This window comes from Lethenteron reissneri, chromosome 40 (genome assembly GCF_015708825.2).
Source record: "Lethenteron reissneri isolate LAM-NWPU_2019-01 chromosome 40, ASM1570882v1, whole genome shotgun sequence".
NCBI lineage: Eukaryota > Metazoa > Chordata > Hyperoartia > Petromyzontiformes > Petromyzontidae > Lethenteron > Lethenteron reissneri.
In genome coordinates this window covers 1993029-2013596 of record NC_083818.1, presented here as the reverse complement: position 1 = coordinate 2013596, position 20568 = coordinate 1993029, and the positions used below count along the sequence as shown (strand labels likewise).

Here is a 20568-nt window from a genome sequence, read left to right as displayed (position 1 = left end):
CCACACTACCACCACCCCCCACACCAACCGACACCACCACCCCCCACACCACCACCACCCCCCACCCCACCACCCCCCACCCCACCACCACCCCACACCACCACCCCCCACCCCCCACACCAACCCACACCACCACCACCACCAACCGACACCACCACCCCCCACACCACCACCCACACCACCACCACCCCCCACCCCACCACCCCCCACCCCACCACCACCCCACACCATCACCCCCCACCCCCCACACCAACCCACACCACCACCACCCCACACCACCACCACCCCCCCACACCACCACCACCACCACCACCACCACCACCACCCCTCACACCAACCGACACCACCACCACCACACACCACGACCACACCACCACCACCACACCCCCCACACCACCACCCCCCACACTACCACCACCCTCCACACCAACCGACACCACCACCCCCCACACCACCACCACCCCCCACCCCACCACCCCCCACCCCACCACCACCCCACACCACCACCCCCCACCCCCCACACCAACCCACACCACCACCACCCCACACCACCACCACCCCCCACACCAACCGACACCACCACCACCACCACCCCACACCACCACCACCCCCCACACCAACCGACACCACCACCACCACACACCACGACCACACCACCACCACCACACCCCCCACACCACCACCCCCCACACTACCACCACCCCCCACACCAACCGACACCACCACCCCCCACACCACCACCCACACCACCACCACCCCCCACCCCACCACCCCCCACCCCACCACCACCCCACACCACCACCCCCCACCCCCCACACCAACCCACACCACCACCACCACCCCACACCACCACCACCCCCCACACCAACCGACACCACCACCACCACCACCCCACACCACCACCACCCCCCACACCAACCGACACCACCACCACCACACACCACGACCACACCACCACCACCACACCCCCCACACCACCACCCCCCACACTACCACCACCCCCCACACCAACCGACACCACCACCCCCCACACCACCACCCACACCACCACCACCCCCCACCCCACCACCCCCCACCCCACCACCACCCCACACCACCACCCCCCACCCCCCACACCAACCCACACCACCACCACCACCCCACACCACCACCACCCCCCACACCAACCGACACCACCACCACCACCACCCCACACCACCACCACCCCCCACACCAACCGACACCACCACCACCACACACCACGACCACACCACCACCACCACACCCCCCACACCACCACCCCCCACACTACCACCACCACCCCCCACACCACCACCCACACCACCACCACCCCCCACACCAACCGACACCACCACCACACCACAACCACCCCGCACCACCACCACCCCTCACACCACCCCCAACACCACCACCCCCCCCCCCCCACACCACCACCCCCACACCACCACACCACATCACCCCCCCCCCCTCGCATACCACCACCCCCCACACATACCACCCTCCACACCACCACCCCCCACACCACCACCCGTCACACCACCACATCCCCCCCTGCATACCACCACCCCCACCCCCCACACTACCACCCTCCACACCACCACCCCCCACACCACCACCCGTCACACCACCACATCCCCCCCCCGCATACCACCACCCCCCACACTACCATCCTCCACACCACCACCCCCCACCTGCCCTCTTCATAGCAAGGCGCCTGGGGCCCAGCCCAGTTGCACCGCCTGCACACTCAGCACTGTCCACCCTGGGAGAGCGTTGACGCTGGAGAAGTTGGTCGAGGTGGACATCCACATTGAGAATCCGTGCCCCCCCCCCCCTCTCGTCCCTTCCCACAGCGTTCCATCTGACCTTCCAGATCCTCATTCCCGACAACTGGAACCAGTGGCGCGACTTCTACACCGCGTGGTTCACCATGTACCAGCTCTTCCTCGGCCTCGTCAGCCACTGGTTTAACGTCCGCCTGCACTTCTCCGACTTCATCAAGGTGGTGTACACCTTCTACATGCTGTTCGCGTTCGTCCTCATGATCAACCTCCTGATCGCCGTGATGCGCAGCACCTACTCGCGCATGGCAGTGGAAAAGGAGCAGTTGTGGCACACACAGGTAACACACGCACACACAGGTTACACATAGACACACACGTTACACACACACAAGGTACACATACACAAGTTACACACACACAAGTTACACACACACACGTTACACACACACACAGGTTACACACACACACAGTTCACACACACACAGGTTACACACACACACAGTTCACACACACACAGTTCACACACACACAGGTTACACACACAAGTTACACACACACGTTACACACACACAAGTTACACACACACAGGTTACACACACACAGTTCACACACATACACAGTTCACACACAGTACACACACACAGTTCACACACACAGGTAACACACACACACAGGTTACACACACACACACACAGGTCACACACACACAGGTTACACACACACACACAGGTTACACACACACACACACAGGTTACACACACAGGTTACACACACACACACAGGTCACACACACACAGGTCACACACACACACAGGTTACAAACGTGTCTTTGAGGAAGAGGAGGAACTTCCAACGCCAGGAGGCGCGATGATGAGATTTGGGTCTCGAATGAGGAAGGGTTTATTTATTCCAGACGTCTGCCTTGTTCAACTTTGTTTGGCAGCAGCGTTTCTCCGGATCTGGATTGGGGCACCACGGCAGCTATGAGATGTTAACTACCTCGCCCGGTACACAGGAAGTCGTGGATTCGATCCCGACCCTGACGCCTGCTGCTGTATATTTGGAGTTGACGTGTCTCCCTCCCCGCGATCACGTGGGTTTTCCTCCGGGTCCTCCGGTTTTTCCCTCCACATTTAGAATCAACAATATCACGTGTTCAGACTATTTGGCTGCTATACATATTCACGTGGTGATGATGATGTCACTTCGTTGAGCTATCATTTGTGGCAAGGCCGCTTCTAAAAAAGAGCTCGATAGCTCAGTGGGGCCTTACTTGGTAAGATAAAAACAAGTTAATGAGCTTAGTTTTATAGATTCTAGGGAGGGTGGTCACAGCGGCGGCGGCGTGACCCTCGGAAGGGGATCGAGACTTGAGCTGGCCGCAGCGGTGGCTACTGCGAGGTGCGCCGCTGAGCCCCGCCGGCAACTCCGTTCTCTTTCTCGGCGCGCGCCCACAGGTGGCGGCCACGACCATCCTGCTGGAGCGGAGGCTCCCGCGCTGCCTGCGGTTCCGCGCCGGCGTGAGCGGCAAAGAGTACGGGCTGGGGGACCGCCGGTTCCTCCGGTGGGTGGAACCACGCCCCGCACCTCGTGCACCGCGCCAGTTGGCACCACGACCCACACCCCATGCACCACGGCGGTTGGCACCAGCGCGTGCGCGGCGACTATTGGCGGTGCCGTGGGTGGCCGAGAGACATCACCCGGAACATTTTGGACGAATATCCTGGTGGTTTAGTTTTGCTCCCTTCAGCCAGGTTACAACAAACTCTTGATTACGTCGACGTGCCGAGCATTCCGTTCGTTCGCGACCTGCACGAAGTGCACCACGATACGTAATGAAATGTGACGTGTGTTCAATGCGCCCGCTGGGCGTGCTGCAGGATCGAAGATCGGAACGAGCGCGCCATCCACAAGGTCAAGCGCTACGCCATGGTGTTCAGCGAGGGGCGCGGGGGCAGCGCCGAGGACATGGCAAGCGGCGCCGAGGGAGCGGGGGGCGTCAGCGGCCACTTCACGCGCTCCTCCACCAATCCACAGCCCCAGCAGCAGAGTCAGCAGCTGGAGCCGCCCACCATCATCGTCACCAGCTGCTCGTCGGGCCGCGGCTGGGAGGTCGTGCGCGAGAGCGTGTTCCCGAGCCGGCGCTCCGACTCGCAGGACCAGCGACATGAAGTCGTCTATCAGATCTGACCGCCGGCCCAGCGGCGTCGTGGCCCGCTCCCTCCAAGCGGGAAAGCACCACTCGATTGTTGGAACAGAAATCGCCTGCCCAGAGTGCACGCTGCTGTGCAGTTGGCCTGGTCGGGCGCGTCGACCAACACCGCACGGTCGGCCCGGAGGCGTCGACAGGGGCGGTGCGAACCTCGTCCCGACCGAGGGCCGAACAGGACTTTCAGAAACCTTTAGGCGGGAAACTGCACGTGAAGGAACGCACGCCGCGGCATCGTGCACTCGCGTAACGAGCGCGTCGGCCCGAGTACGAGGTGGCCCTTGGGAGTGACATTAGTGACTTGAGTGCGGTGATGGAGTGAGTGGCTCTCAATCGCAAGGTTGCAAGTTCACATTTTGGGTCGACTCGGCCCATCATCCCCACTTCCCTCCCTCCGGGGGCTTATAAAAATGAGCACCACTGTGTGGCGAAGTCAATAACGGTGGTTGAACCTCTGGATATACTCACCCCGCCATAGAAATGTGGAATTTCCACCACTGGCCTTGCAGGGCTGTTAACAGGGGATGAATATCCTGAGCGAGAAACCACTTTTGACTCGAGGCTCTGATCAGTGTGGCCCGGGGTGCGAGGCCTCTTGTGGCGTACTGCCGTAGGTCACCCCTCGTCTATCGGTTCGAATAAGCAGCAAATTCATCTTCTCCACATGACCGTCTCTCCACGTTAAAAAAAAAAAACATTAAAGTACTTTTTTTTTTCTGGATTTGAAGCTTTCGTGACTGCAGGAATCCATACTCTTTGGTTCTTTCGGTAAAGTCACCGAGCTGGATTATTTTTTAAATCCTTTATATTAAGTTCGCTTGCTTGCTTGCGCGCTTACGACCGTGCAAATCTTTCGGACGTTTTTTAACCCACTTCCCGTGACCCAATCGAGCTGACATTTTGCACACAGACTCGTTGTGCGTGACAATTTATTTTCGTGAAATTTTTTTTCCAAAATTTTACACTTTTTAGGAAAAAATAAATTATATTTAATTACCAATTACTTAATGGTGGCAGGCAATCACCTGACCCATAGGTGGCAGCCATCTCAAGCCAGAGGACGAGAGGACTCTAGCCGCCACGCATATAAAGGATTTAAAAACTTTGTTTTTAAATCCTTTATTCCGCCTGAGGACGACCGCTTGTCGTCGTGATCTGTTATTTTTGTTTTATTTTTTTACCTACGTGACTTTACCGAAAGAACCAAAGATAACTTTGTTTATGACACAGCACACAAGCCGTCGGGCCCCGGTAGCCTTCTGCGAGTGCGTCACTTCAGCAGCACTGACTTAGATGCAAGCAACACCCTGTGCCGGATTCAACGCACAGTGTCTCGTAAGCAGGAGGCCCCACGCTTGCTTGCATCAATGCTGGCGAACTGCTGGGCCATATCGGCAAGGGCCCCTCTCCGTTAAATATGGTTTGCTGGTTCGACGCAGAATTACGTAATACACAGAATATCTAAATAACCAGTGTCTGTCGTTGGAGTGGAGGATACAGGGTGCGTAAAAAAAAGTTGTGAACAACACTTCTGAGAATTTGCGACAACACCACCACCACCACAGAGACACGTGCTGCCGCCGGGCTCTGGAGGCCACCTGGAAAAGATTCCAGGAACGATTTGACAACGATGGCGAGCAAGTGGAGACTCTTTCACTTTTCGAAGCAATTAAGATGACATTTGTGATCAGGTTAGAGTGTTGTATTATCCGTTCTCTTTCCATTAAAAACGATAGTCCCATATAAGTGTTAAAAATATTTGGAAGCGCCCTGTATAAGTGACACAGTAAACCTACAGACTGGTCTAGAGCCTGAGCCGAATTTGGGCAGAGAGAGCTGGCCAAGGAGTTGGTGGTGGTGGTGGCACCATGCACCGATTGCCAAATTCCAAAATGACACCGCAAATGACTCGGGGGGGGGGGGGGGGGATACACACATCAGCGATCACCGCCGTACACACGGTGGTGGAGCGGGAACCCCCCCCCCCCCACCGTATGTACGTTGAACTTCTTTCACACCGTACGTAGCCAACAGCACTAATCGGAGGCGTGGGGGGACGGACAATAAACTAAACAAAAAGCAGTTTTAAAGAAACGATGTTTCAGCCCGATGCCCATTTGCAAGCCAGACACACATACACACACACGCAGGCACACACACGTACACACGTACACGCACACACACACGTACACACGCACACGTACACGCACAGAGATACACGACGACGCAGCTTTATTGACACGCCAGAGCAGACGAGGCGGAGGGGAGGGAGACCTCTTCGATGGACGCGACCCCCTTGAACACGTGACCTCGAAGAGAGCGCGCTCATCTCAAATCTCTTGCCGCCACTATACTTGCATTGTAAGTTTGTAACATGGAATGTTCATCGGTGTGTGTGTGTGTGGTGTGTGTCAAAGATCCCCCCCCCCCCGTCCAGCCTCAGCAGGCTGTTGGGGCAAGTGCTCTGGGGAGCGGTCATGTCGTGGTTAGCGCGCCCACGCTGCTGAACCTGGGCTCGCCAAAAGCCGCTCACTGGCCCAACATTTGATGACGAATATCGAAGCCGATCCTGGGCCACTCTTAGGTCGACTCGGCCTTAAACGAGTCCCCTGGTGTACACGGCGGGGGTGGGTAGAGACAAAGGCGGCCCAGGAGTGGTCCCGGCCACTGCACCCCTCGTGTGCCGTGCCGACCCTGATGGGCGCTCCTCGCTCACAGCACTTGCCCCGCCAGTCTGCAGGGCTACACGGGGGACCTTTGTCGTGTTCATTGTGTCAAGGGCTCTGTCATTCCGCACGACGGCACTAACAACAAACAACAACAAACAACCCGACGATGCGAACGGGGATAGCAACGCACTCGGTCATCAACGTCGGCAAGAGCTCACGGCAACCCCCCACACGACACTCGCGCGTGTCATAAAACAACAACAATAAGAATAAAAATGACCTTTTTCAAGCGAGATAAAATTTCATAAATACCGTTTCATCATAAAAGCTTCCTTCCTTCCGCGCGCGCACACGCACGCGCGCACACACACGCACGTACACACACACACACGTACACATGTACACACACGCACACATGTACACACACGCACACACGTACACATGTACACGCGCGAGCGAGAGTCCGCGGTCACGGGAACAGGAGTCAGGCAGTCGATAGCAGCAAAGGGCAAAGGTGGCCCGTATAGCCTTAACAGGTCATTGGGGCAAGTGCTGTCGGCGAGCACCTATTCAGACCGGCATACATCACAGTACACGCAAGACAGCACACACAGATTCAACAACCCACTCAGATACTACATAGCACACCGAGCAGTACACTCCCCAGACGGGGAAATCAGATCATACAGCAAGGAGCACACAGAACACTCACACAACACTTGGTGCATACAAGACACAACACAGCCTACACACACGTGCCACACGCATGACCCGGCGTACACACCTTGCACACGAAGAGGACAAAGACAAAGATCCCCCGTGTAGCCTTAAAAGGAAGATGTCGGGGCAAGTGTTGTTAGTGGGCACCCAATTTAGGCCGGCACGGCACACGAGGAGGTGGGTGGCCAACACCACGCCCGGCCACCGTTGTCCCCCCAATGCTTAGGTCAGGGGTGGGGAACCTTTTTTCTCCCAAGGGCGATTTGGATATTCATGACATAATTCGCAGGCCATACAAAATTATCAACTTAAAAATGAGCCCGTTATATTTGGTCAAACATTTAATTAACTCGCCCCTAATGCGATGGCTGTAACTGCTTCTCTTTGGCGAGGCGTGTGATGTTAGCTGGTATCGATGATGTTGCTACTCGCAACTGCTTTTCCAGGTTTGCTCCGAGATTTATTGAATTTCGAGTCCCGCCTGCGGTTGCCTTGGCAGGGCCAGAGACCAAATGATTTTGCGGGCCTCATACGGCCCGCGGGCCGGACGTTCCCCACCCCTGGCTTAGGTGTACACACGTGGTACTCATTGAAGGCCGAGTCGACCTAGGAGAGGCCCAGGACCGGTTCAAACATCTGTCACCGTGCGTGAATAGAACTCGGACCGCCGGTTTGGTAGCGCGGTGCCCCAACCACCGAGTCGCCGCTCTCGACTGAATAGACACGAGAAGTCACACACGCAGCACACACGCAGCACACACGGCATAAACACAACATACACGACACAGCACACACATTACACACACACACAAGCAGCACATGGCCACTAACACTGAGAAAAACCTCGCCTGCACAGCACACACATTCATTACATCGCCCACTACTGGACAGATGCCCCCCCCCCACCCCCCAACAGATTCAATTTGCCCTCTTTAGACAGAGACTGTAACAGGATAGCAGCCGCGCTTGTGCCTCAAGAAGCCTCGTTCCGCACCTCTCACACCGCCACTACACCACCACCACCACCTCGGGCGGTGCCGTGGCGTTCTGCACCTCTTACACCACCACCACCGAACGGCGACAACAACGACGACGACGGTCCACCAACAAAACATTATGGACACCTCCATGCCGGCCTACAATACTGCCCTGCACGCGCGCACGTCTGCAACAAAACCACGGTCCTGCGCCCTGCCACTGTGGGGCCGCTGTGGGGGCCGCTGTGGGGGCCATCGCGCACCAGATGCAGACCTCGACGCCTCCAACACGGGAGAGGGGCGAGCGGGTCACCTGCACGCGCGTTCACGCACCCAATACCGCTCGCGCAAGGTCATTACGGCGCACGGGAGGCAGCACTACGTGCATCGGTTAAAGCCGCTCCTAGTTAGTTTAGCACGCCACCACCCAACGCGGCTTGGTGAAGGCAGAGGGCCGTAGGCGTGGGAGTGTAGAAGCGCGGTACAACGAGGGCGTTGCTGCACCGCCTAGCGCCGACTGCCACGTACCCAGCAAGCGTGGAACGCCGAGCAAACGCTGGCGCCAATGGGACCAACCACGTGTCAACGCTGGCGCCAATGAGACCAACCACGTGTCAACGTTGAGCCCAAGGTTGACCCAATGCTCGATGGGTACCGGGCAGCGCAGCTCCACAGCCGCGCACACAAACCCAGGCGCGCCCGGCGGTCACGCCGTCATCCGAGCGCCGTCCGGGACCAACAACCCCGCTGAGCTTCCGAGTTGGGTTGGATTGGGGGGCGCGTTCTGCGCGACGTGGCCGGTCACACCGCGAGTTTGCGAATCCAGTGACCGATCAAGTCTCCCGCAGTTGCCGGGTTTAACGCCAACACCAGGGGAGTAGCCGGCACACCCAGCCTCCTCTACCGCAATGTCAGTTCCCACGGTACGGCGATCTCGGTCGTGACGACCGTCGCGATGTCGGCGTCATCGGGCAAGGCCGCGTGGCACCGCCGTCGTGATTTTGCCCCACGTCCAGTCTGAATGTGAAATTGACTTCAAAGTTCCTCAGCTGCATTTCGCTCAACCTAGGGCTGGTCAATAAGCCGAACAATCACCACAACTTTACAAAGTGTAATGCTTGCAGAGCACATGCTGTCAGTTGCGCACTCGATATGAGTGAATCATGAAATGAACGGCTGTGCTAGAAACAACCGATGGCATCGTGAACGCCACGCTGCCACTTGCACCGGGATGCCTTTTGGAAAGCGCTAACTTTATGCAAGGATGTTAATTGATTTGTAACGGATGATATCGTGCTTGTTGGCGAATACCTTTTCAGGAAATAAAAACAAACGGGCGATACGATTTTGTCCCGCGATAATAATAAAAAAAGATAAAAGGCGCAACCCTGCAATTACTTGCGGATATCGCTGGTGAGAGAAGGGCCTCCTCTACAGAGAGGTATTTGGCCTACTCTTCCACACTGGCCGGACGTCCTTGAATAGCTGGGAGTACTCACACTGTTGCCCCTGCACACGTGACCTGCGGTGAAGCACCCACTCGTACTGCGCGGCAGACAGACGCAAGAGGTGGAGCGGGGCGGGGATTATTTTTGACAAGAAACCTGCACTGTTATTTTCAACTGCCGCCGCCTGGAGATCGAATGGATCCGGCGAGTTGCAAGTACAGCCCGCCACTGACCGACGACATGTGGATCGTACGTCGCGCGACGTATCGACGCATCGTCGTAGCAAACTACCGGTTGTCTACAAACGCACAGAGCTGCAAGTTGCCACGCGCCACGCACCCCGCGAGACTCGTCACAAAAGCCAGAAGGGGCACGCGCGGCGCTCGGCAGCGGAGGGGCTCAGCAGTTTCCAAGTCGCTCGCCCGTGGGTCGGGAGCGTCGTCTTGCTGGTGATCTAAACCGGGGCCCGCCAGACCCCAGTCTCCCCGGGCGGCCGCTCGCCACCGGGGCAGGGGATGGAGGCGACCGCACAGACGACGACGATGGCGGACGCGACAGCACGGCGCGGCAGATTGCCCGCGCGTTGCCGCGGGCACAGGCGAGAGGATTGACCTTTGGTGAAATGTTGAAACTCAACGGCGGGGAAAAACGTCAGCCGCTGCAAGTGCCTGCTCTCGCATGCTGGCAAGACATCTTGGAGGTACCCACACTTTACGCCACCGCACATAACCTGCTGATCGACTAACCGTGGCGTATCCACTTGTATTGCTGGGATGACAGAGCAGGGGGGGGGTGGGGGGGACAGGGGGTTAATATCCTTTGCGGCCCGTTTCACAAAGGGGGTGTGGGCAGGGACCGTGCGAAATTAAATCTGAGGCCCGTGTGAGACGCGGTCCCTTGACGTGCCCGCCCGGCGTGCCGGACGTTCCCCACCGTGGTTTCATTGATGACGGCGGCAGCGGTGGTGCTGGGATCTTGGTGGGTGACGCAGGGTTGGCCCGAGTCAACTCCACAGGAATCCATTTCTGCACATTGTGTAACGATTGCAATTGTTGGAACCACAACAAAAACAAGATCAACACAACTCTGCTATATTAACTCTGCTATATTAAAATTATATTTTTTTCCTCTTCTCCCCACCGACTGGCATGGATATTTAAACAAACAGTAAATAAATATACGGGATGCCCCGCGGGGTGGTGGGAATAGGCGAGGCCTAAAGACAGGGCCCAGCTGTGCTGGTCCCAGAATAATCAGTAGCAGCAGGAGCAGCAGCAGCGGCGGCGGCCGCCGCGCCACGCGGTGACGACGGCACTTTTCATCCCGCCGCCCGTCCTCGCGTCAGGGGGACCCAACCCCGTGCAGGACGCCCGCCCCCTTCACTCCCAGCGGGGCGGTGTCCCCCTTCACCCCGGCCACCTGGGCCCCGCTCGGACCGCCGGCGGAGTCGTCAGCGCCTGCGGAGCACAACACGCACCGCACGCGGCGTCACGGGCAAACCCGGCTAACGGCAAGGTCGCCCCCGGCGGACCCGACCGTCTCCAGCGAGCCCGACGGCCCCCTGTGGGCCCGACTGTCTCCAGCGAGCCCGATGGCCCCCCGTGGGCCCGGTTACCCCTGACGGGCCCGACCGTCTCCAGCGAGCCCCCTGTGGGCCCGGTTACCCCCGACGGGCCCGACGGCCCCCCGTGGGCCCGACTGTATCGAATCTGAGAAGCCAAGCAGGCTTGAGCCGGGTTTAGTCACTTCGATGGGAGACCGCCTCCTGGTGGCGGCTTGGAGCTGCGGGACGATCAGATTGAAAATCCGATATTAAATCCGTGCGTGCGAGTGGTTTCCCCTCCAACCCCTCCCCCGCCCGACTTCTCTGCGGTGCTTTTGGATCGTCGCTTGGTTTTTTTTGTCCCCCGTCTCAACTGCGCGGTTCACCTCCGTTAATCCTGAGCAAAACCCCAGCGGCGGTGAGATTCCGCGCGGATCGAAAACGATCATCGCACGCACGCATGCACGCGATTTGACAACGCCCGCCCGCCCCCCCCCCCCCCCCCCGTAGCACCTCGAGAATCATCGGTTCGAATCGATGATGAATTCGTTGATGCAAGCACACCAGCCACGGGCTTCTCGCATTCGACGAGGCCCTGCTACTGGGGAGGAGGCTCACGGTGGGCGGAGTGAGGGGGTGCAGTGGGGGGGCAGAGGGGGTGTATTGGTGGGGGTGGGGGCTCCAGGGTACCGGTAGCGCAGGGAGCTGTAGTGCCCGAGCAGGAAGCTGCTCGCCAGCTCCAGGTTCCAGTCGAACTTCTCAAGGATTCGCTGGCACTCGGCCCGGCTCTTCAACCCCAGGCAGAAGAGCTGCTCCACCTGGCACGTGGTACCACCAACATCATCATCATCATTTATTATTATTATTACGTTGGTTTACCCAGCAAAACTATCACTGAATCTTAAGACGGTTATTGAGGGTCCTGCCACGTTTTCGCAGTAGGGGGCGATGTTGCCGCTGCTGTGAAATTCATTTGCAGGTATTTGTTTTTAGCACTGAGAACGTGACAGCCAATACCAGTTACATTGTATGGAGTTTTTTTGTTTACAATGGGAGGAAACTGGAGAACCCGAAGGAAATCGATGCAGAAAAACGGGAGAACAGACAAACTCCAACAACAATAATCGCCATTCGCCACTAAGCGGCGCCTGTGCCAGGCCAGGTGCACTTTAAGTCCACGTGAAGTGTCGAACGCTCACTAACAGGAGGTCAAGGAACAGACCCGGGTACCATTTGTTGACTGACTGAGATGACCGGCAGATGCACCACCTGTGCCCCCTACTGTGCCAACTGTCTGTTTTTTAGCTTACCGGCGCTCCGCTCGTTGTTGTGAGCGTCGCTCCCCTGCCCTCCACATTGTTGCTGGAGGGCGACTGCCTCCAACTGCCCAGCAGCGTCCTTCACAAGTCTCCTCCATAGAGGCCGATCTTGACACCGCTGGTGCCAGTCATCGGCAAGTCCACTCAGCTCCACATCCTCCCATATCGCAAAAGTTAATCTCTTCTCTAGCCCGTGCCGCACCCGTTTAGCTCCCTCTATCTGGCTGAACAAAATCTGTTTGGGCATGCGGTGGCTGGGCATGCGGTGGCTGGGCATGCGGACTACATGACCCAGCCACTCACTCGCTCACACCCACGCTCAGACACTCTCCCTCGTACCCCGCACAACAGGGGAGAGAACATCACAAACTCCGAGCGGAAAGGAGCCCGAGAGGGGAATCTAACTCAGGGCCTTCTTGCTGCGAGCCGCAGGTGTCACCACTACGCTGCTGCCACGACCCTGCCGCCCCCATCGTCGCACGACGCGAACACGCGGCCCTGCCCATCGCACCGTCCGAACGCTCGCTCGCACGTCACGCATCGCACGCATTGTGTGTGTGCGCGTTGAGGTGGTGGGCAGCGGTGGCGCAGTGGTCAGCACGCTGCGCGATAAACCCAGCAAAGCGAGTTCAATTCCTGCCAACGCCGGTGACGATTATCTGAACCAGTCTTAGGCCTCCCCAACGTCGACTCAGCCTCAAATGAGTGCACAGTGCGGTGTTTGAACATTGCCGCTGGGGAGACAGAGACAACGCGGGGGTGGTGCTGGCCGGCCAGCCCCTCGTGCGCCGTGCCGGCCTTCACAGTGGCTCACTAACAGCAGGCAGTGCGCGCGTACCTTGAGGTAGTGCGCTGCACGGGGCACGTCCCACAGGTGCGCCTGCAGCGCCGCCTGGCACTCATCCGTCGTGACTCCATGGACCAGCAGCTGCACCTGCACGCACGGACACAAACATCCCCCGTGTACCCTTTAACATACCGCTGTGGCCGACACCATGCCCAATTGCGATGTTCACAAGCCGCACTAGGTACTCATTTAAAACCGAGTTGACCGAGAACCGGTCCAGAATCACTCGCCACCTATATTAGCCGTGGCCGGGAATCGAACTTGGGTCTCCGGCTTCGTAGCGCGACACGCTAACCACCGCAGCACCATTCCGCACGCACGCACACGTGCACGCCTGCTCCAACGCACGCCTACGCACAAATTCCTCGGGCCCAGGCACCCATCCCGCCCGCGGGGTGCCGTCACGGCACGAACGAGCGGTGAGTCGCAGAGGCTTGTGCTTGAAGCCCCAGTGGCCGGCCGCCCTGATTCAAACTGCGGATGCATTAACCGTAAATAGGTGATGGTATCTGAAGATGAGGAGGGCACGCGCGCTGGCGTCACGGTCCAAACTTTGCCAACATTTCATCGCAAATCACTTGAATGGGTGAAAGCTACGTTGCAACATCGGCCCCCCCTACCGGCCGACACATTCCTGCTCGCGGTGCCGAGCCGCCTTGTGCCACACAGGGGACAGCTGCCGCTGGGGCTTCCCCATCGAATGTTCCGAGGCGCGATGCTCAGCCCGCTCTTGGGGTTTGCCGGGGCAGCGGAGGCGAGCGACCGCGTCGGCGCGTCTCGCGTCGCAAACGGCTACGGAGGGCCGTAGCCGGAAGGTGGCCGGCCGCCGTGTACCTGGCCGATCTTGTCCTGGGGCGTCTGCGGATCCGCCGCGGTGCCGACGCCGCCCCCCACTCCGCCGCTCCGCTGGCCCCGCTGTCCCGCCCGCGCCAACGGCAGCGCCAGCCTCAGGGCTCGCGCGTCGGGAGGAGGGGCGACCGTCGGGGTCGCGACGACCACGCCGCCGCCACTGCCGCCGCCGCCGCCGCCGCTGCCTCCCCGCTCCTCCATGCCGAGCGGCCGCACGGCGGCCGTGACGGGCCTCCTGGCGTCGCCGTGGCGGTGCCCTCCGCCAGCCCCCGGGAAGTGCGACGCGCCCCCCGCTTCGCCCGCCACCCCGACGGCGCCCACGGCGCCCGCTCCTCCTCCTCCTGGCACGCCTCCGGGCTGCTCGGGGAGCAGGTAGTAGTGCGTGGAGCTCACCTGCGGCGTCAACGCCGGAGACGGTAAACGACATCGGGCCTGACGAGGGGCTACGACGCGATACGCGAGCCGGCGGTCGTTCACGTCCGCCGCGTCGTCCTGCTCGGGGCGTCGGGACCGCGCGTTCGCGAGTCGAACCGCTCTCGGCCCGTCGTAAAGAAACGTCCCTCGTGCGCGCGTGGCCGGCGAACCGCACGGAGCGCCGTGCCGCGGGGACTCGCGAGGGCTACGCTCAGCCGGCGCTCACCTGCTTGCCGTCGCGCATGATGGGCAGGATGCAGGGCCCTCGAGCTCCGGGAGCGCCGAGCGACTCAGGGAAGAGGTCGGGGGTCGTTCTCTCTCGTGCGCAGCTCAGCTCCGAGTGCGACTGCGACAACGGCAGGAAGAGGCCGAGGCCGCCGCCGCCCCCGACTCCTCCCGCGCCGACGGTAGGCCGAGGGTACGACACGGAGCTCACGCTGCCGCGCCGGTCCGCCGGGAATCCGCAGGGGCTCGGGGTGCGCGACGCGGGGAGCGACGACGCGGGGAGCGACGACGCGGACTCTCGCGGCGGGAGGCGCGGCGCCGCGGAGGCGCGGCCGCCCCAGCCGCCCCCGCAGGGCGCCGTCGCGTCCGACTCCAGCGGTGCCCTGGGCGGGACCCGCGGGGTGGAGGAGAGCGAGGATCGGGCTGCGAAGACGGAGGGCGGCAGCAGGCGCGGGTTGGCGGGCAGCTCCAGGCTGGCCAAGCACTCCCTCTGCAGCTCGGCGAAGAGCTCCACCGCCTGCCGCGGGTCGGGCCCGCCCCCCCGCTCCCCGGAGCCCGTCTCCCGGTCGTCGCGCGGGCGCCACGCCGGCGCCTCGGCCTCGAAGGCCGGGTTGGCCTCGCCGCGGGCCGCGGGCGAGGCCGGGCCGTCGCGGGGCCACGGGGAGCCTCGCCCGGAGCCCGCGGCGGGGGCGTCGGGAGCGAACCCCGCGTCGCCGCGGCAGGAGTCCCGCTCGTCCTCGCGGGGGACGCAGTCGTAGGGAGGGGCGCCGTCGGGCGAGCGGAGCTCCCAGCCCGAGAGGGAGATGGGGTGCAGGGGGCGAGGCAGGGAGCGCGTGGGGCTCGCGGGGGGGGAATTGCCCAGCAGGCAGCCCGAACCCGCGGACAGCGAGGGGAGCGCCGAGCGCGGGCGCGGCGGCGCCGGCCCCTCGTCGCTCAGGTCGATGAGCGACACCTCCTCGCAGAAGGCGCTCATCGCGCGGTCGCGCGACCGCTCCGAGGGGACCGCGGCCACGCGAGCCGAGGGGCGCGCCGCGCCGCGGTGCGGCCGGGGGAGCGCCAGCCTCCTGAGGTTGAGCTTGCGCGCTCCGCCGGACTCCCCGCCGCCGCCTCCGCCTGTCACTGGCGGCACGGAGCCCCCGCCGCCGCCGCCAGCGCCGCCGCCAGCGCCGCTGGAATCGCGAGCGGCCGAGGGGACCATCTCCCCGATTTCCTCCGCGGCCACGGGGTCGTACAGTGGATCTGAACGCACGGACGCGCAGACACAAACACGAAGGCATGCAGCTCGGTCACGCGCAAGTACGCAGGCACTATGACGTATTAACACACAAGATGCGTGAAGACACTCGCACACAAGTATACAGATATCAGCAGATGCCCCCACAATGGTCACTATTCACCACAAAGTGGAGGTGATGCCCTCACGGCTCTTGTGGCAGCCTAGGTGCCACCCTCCGTTGTTGCTGGAGGGTGACTGCCTCCAACTGCCCAGTAGCGTCCTTCAAGAGCCTCCTCCATAGAGGCCGATCTTGACACCGCTGGTATCAGCCGCGCCCGTTTAGCCCCCTCTATGCGGCCAAACAGAAGCTGCTTGGGAAAGCCGTGGCTGGGCATGCGGGCTACGTGACCCAGCCAACACAGCATCGACTGCCAGAGGAGCTTGCCGATAATAGGCACTGCTTTCAGCACTTTCAAGCGTCTGTGAGCTCCTTGAACTGCGATCCAGCTGGTTAGCGGTGGTGGCGGTGGTGGCAGTAGTAGTGGTGGTGGCGGTGGTGGTAGCGGTGGTGGTGGCAGTAGTAGCGGTGGTGCCGGCGGTGGTAGCGGTGGTGGCGGTGGTGGCAGTAGTAGTGGTGGTGGCGGTGGTGGTGGTGGCAATAGTGGCGGTGGTGATGGTGGTAGCGGTAGTGGCGGTGGCGGTCGTAACAGCGGTGGCGGTCGCTATCGCGTCGCCGTGCTTACTGCTGCCCATGATGGCCGGCTGTGGGGGACGAGGTGGGGGCTCCTCTACCCCAGCAGCATAAAGCAGCAAGGAGACAGAGAGAGAAAAGGGGAGGCACAGAGGTTGAGCAACGACAGGGGGGGAATGGAACACAGTGATGGAACGCAATGCCGTTAGTGAGCGGTTAGAGAGCGCGCGACACACACACACGGCGAGCGTGCGACACACACACACACAGCAAGCGTGCAACACACACACACACGGCAAGAGTGCGACACATACACACACGGCGAGCGTGCGACACACACACACACGGCGAGCGTGCGACACACACACGGTGAGTGTGCAATACACACACACACGGCAAGAGTGCGACCCCCACACACGGCAAGTGTGCGACACACACACACACGGCAAGTGTGCGACACACACACACACGGCAAGAGTGCGACACATACACACACGGCGAGCGTGCGACACACACACACACACGGCGAGCGTGCGACACACACACACACACACGGCGAGTGTGCGACACACACACACACACGGCGAGTGTGCGACACACACACACATGGCGAGTGTGCGACACACACACACACACACGGCGAGTGTGTGACACACGCACGGCAAGCGAGCGACACACACGGCAAGCGAGCGACACACACAGCAAGCGTGCAACACACACACACACGGCGAGCGTGCGACACACACACACGGCGAGAGTGTGACACACACACGGAAAGAGTGTGACACACACACACACACGGCAAGCGAGGCGTTAGTTAGCTGGTAGTGAGTGAGCTGCCAGGAAATTAACTCTTAGTGACTGAGCTGTGAGTGAGCCTGAGTGAGCCATTGGTGAGCTGCTGGTGAGCGGTCGGTGAGCCATTGGTTAGCACACCCCACTGACAAAGACAAAGTCCCCCGGTATAGCCTAAACAGGCTGTTGGGGCAAGTGCTGTTAGCGAGTAGGACCTATAACGGCCGACACGGCACACGAAGGGGATGGGTGGTCAGCAACACGCCCGGCTGCTAGCGATGTTGTTTACACACCGCACCAGGTACTCATTTGAGGCCGAGCCGACCCAGGGGAGGCCCAGGACCGATTCTGATAATTGTCACCGGTGTTAGCCGTGAGCGGGAATCAAACTCGGGTCGCCGGGTTCTTAGCGCAGCGTAGCGCTAACCACCACGAAAGCCGCTCCCCGTGCACACTCCAGCGAGCACGCATGCACAGACACGCACAGACATGCACGCACAGACACGCACGCACGCACAGACACGCACGCACGCACAGACACGCACGCACAGACACGCACGCACAGACACGCACGCACAGACACGCACGCCGCATGCGGAGAGCCGTCAGTAAACGAGCCGCTCGTGAGCTGCGAGCGAGCGGCCCATGAGCGATTGGGGAGCGTCGCCCGGCGGACGCGCCCTGCCGTGCGGAGTGGGGCCCACGTCACCGGGCAGCGCTGTGCATCGCGGAGATCGCGGGACCGCGTGTGGGGCTCCCCCAGCACTCACTCCGGACACGGCCGGGCAGGGAGGTGGGCAGCGTGGCTCCCTGCAGCACGTCCGGTGGCTCCATGGGGTTGCCCAGGTACAGGCTACGCGCACATACACACAGAGATCCCCCCCGTATAGTCTGAGCAGGCTGTTGGGGCAAGTGCTGTAGGCGAGCGGCACCGATGAAGGCCGGCACGGCGCACGTGGGGGTGGGTGGCCAGCACCACACTCAGTGGCGATGTTTACTACACACCGCGCCAGGTACTCATTTAAGGTAGAAAACACACGCACGCATACACACACGCTCCCACACACACAAAGGGTCACACGCTTGTTGGTGTGGTGACTGGGGGTCAGTGCAGTGAGTGAGGGTCAGTGTTGATCTCACGCACTCGTCTGTGTAGTGAGGGTGATTGAGGGTGATTGAGGGTGATAGGGTGAGCAAGAGTGAGGGTGGTTGAGGGTGGTTCAGGGTGGTTGAGGGTGAGAAGGTGAGCGAGGGTGCGAGGGTGAGAGGGTGAGCGAGGGTGAGCGAGGGTGAGCGAGCGTACTCGTCGATGCGGTCGGGGTGGCCCCAGCTGTTCTCGGGCCGCACGGCGCCGTGCCCCGTGTGGATGAAGCTGTTCTTGAGCGGGAGGCTGATGTCGTGGGCCGAGAGCCCGGCCACGGCCGTCACCACGTTCCGCGGGAAGGGCCCCACCTGCGGAGCCCGTCACCAGGATCTCAGCGTCGCGGCCGGAACGTCGCGGCCAGAGCGTCACAGGAGATTTGGGGTGAACCGAAGATCGGGTGGGGGGGGGTGGAATTTGAGGGGGGTGGGGGATTGGTGGGGGGGGGGGTGGAATTTGAGGGGGGAGGAGCATTGGTGGGGAGGGGTGGAATTTGCGGGGGCGGGGGATTGGTGGGGGGGGTGGAATTTTAGGGGGGCGAGGGATTGGTGGGGGGGGGTTGAATTTTAGGGGGGCGGGGAATTGGTGGGGGAGGTGGAATTTGAGGGGGGCAGGGGATTGGTAAGGGGGTTGAATTTGAGGGGGGCGGGGAATGGTGGGGGGGGGTGAGCATTTCATTCCTTGCGCCAGGGCCCATGCCAAACGCGCCACCGGTTCGGGCTCTTCCCCGACTCACCTGCAGCGTCCGCTTGTTCTGTCCACGCCACCAATAATTCTCAGCTCTGAAAGCACAAACGCACGCACGGACGCGCGCGGTCAAAGGTCTCCGTGCGAGGATGGCGAGCGGCGCTCGGGGCAGGTACTGTTCGCGAGCACCCATTGAGGGCGGCATGGCACGTTCATTCGTGCGTACACACTCGCACGCTCCATCGCACAAATTCGCACAGCGATGCGTACACACAGCGCACACCTTGTGCCGACGGGGGCATCTATAAAATATAAAACTAAACTGTACATTTTCCCAGGTAAGGCCCACTGAGCTATATAGCTATTTTTTTCAGAAGCGACCTGGCCTCAAATGATAGCTCAACGCAGTAGCTTATCACGTGGAAATGTAGAGCAGCCAAATGCTCTAAAGGCGTGACGTCGATTCTAAATGTGGAGGAAAAAACCGGAGGACCCGGAGAAAATTCCACGCGACCACGGGGAGAGAGGCACGCAAACGCCAAATATACAGCAGCAGGCGTCAAGGTCGGGATCGAAACCACGACTTCCTGCATACCAGGCGAGGGAGTTAACATCCCCCCACGGCAGGGAATCCCCCTGGCCGGACTGCGGCAGACGATCGGATTGGGGGCCGAGGGCCGAGAGGTGACCGGAGGAAGGCGCTGTGGTGTGTAGGGCGAGCGCTGCTCTCAACGCCAAACGGGCGAGAGCGCCTGCTACTCGCGTCCGTTCCTCCGGCACAAACGCCATCGCAGCAGGGAGGAAGGAAGGCACTAGTTGAGTGTTTCACAGGCAGGCATCAGTCTACAAGAGTGCGATGCTGCTCTGCCGGTTTTACCCGACCGGGTAGTTTGAGGGTAATTCGATCTCCCCCTCGTTGCAGCCCGCGCCCCGTCCGTAGTTACTTCATTCCTCCGCTATGGGAGCCGCTCAATCGGCGAGGCTGTGGGGTGGGCGCCACGCGTCCGCAGCTCCGGCGGCGGCGTAGGAACGCG

At 60.8% G+C, this 20568-nt stretch overlaps 2 protein-coding genes across 2 annotated transcripts in view; one reads left to right on the top strand and one right to left on the bottom strand.

Moving 5' to 3' along the window:
- The window catches only part of LOC133352511 (transient receptor potential cation channel subfamily V member 6-like), a 29625-nt gene extending 23413 nt beyond the window's left edge, over positions 1 to 6212 (top strand). Inside the window, exons 13-15 of the mRNA XM_061568195.1 lie at positions 1854 to 2122; positions 3242 to 3348; positions 3665 to 6212. Coding sequence (XP_061424179.1) covers positions 1854 to 2122; positions 3242 to 3348; positions 3665 to 3974 — 686 coding nt within the window. The 3' untranslated portion in view covers positions 3975 to 6212. The remainder of the gene's footprint in view (positions 1 to 1853; positions 2123 to 3241; positions 3349 to 3664) is intronic.
- Positions 6105 to 20568, bottom strand: part of TNK2 (tyrosine kinase non receptor 2) — a 34724-nt gene continuing 20260 nt past the window's right edge. The window contains exons 10-18 of the mRNA XM_061567949.1: positions 19584 to 19629; positions 19010 to 19158; positions 18477 to 18559; positions 16964 to 17008; positions 15006 to 16243; positions 14351 to 14758; positions 13508 to 13603; positions 12041 to 12168; positions 6105 to 11264 (exon numbers count right to left, since the gene is read on the bottom strand). Of these exons, the coding sequence (XP_061423933.1) occupies positions 11258 to 11264; positions 12041 to 12168; positions 13508 to 13603; positions 14351 to 14758; positions 15006 to 16243; positions 16964 to 17008; positions 18477 to 18559; positions 19010 to 19158; positions 19584 to 19629 (2200 nt within the window). The 3' untranslated portion in view covers positions 6105 to 11257. The remainder of the gene's footprint in view (positions 11265 to 12040; positions 12169 to 13507; positions 13604 to 14350; positions 14759 to 15005; positions 16244 to 16963; positions 17009 to 18476; positions 18560 to 19009; positions 19159 to 19583; positions 19630 to 20568) is intronic.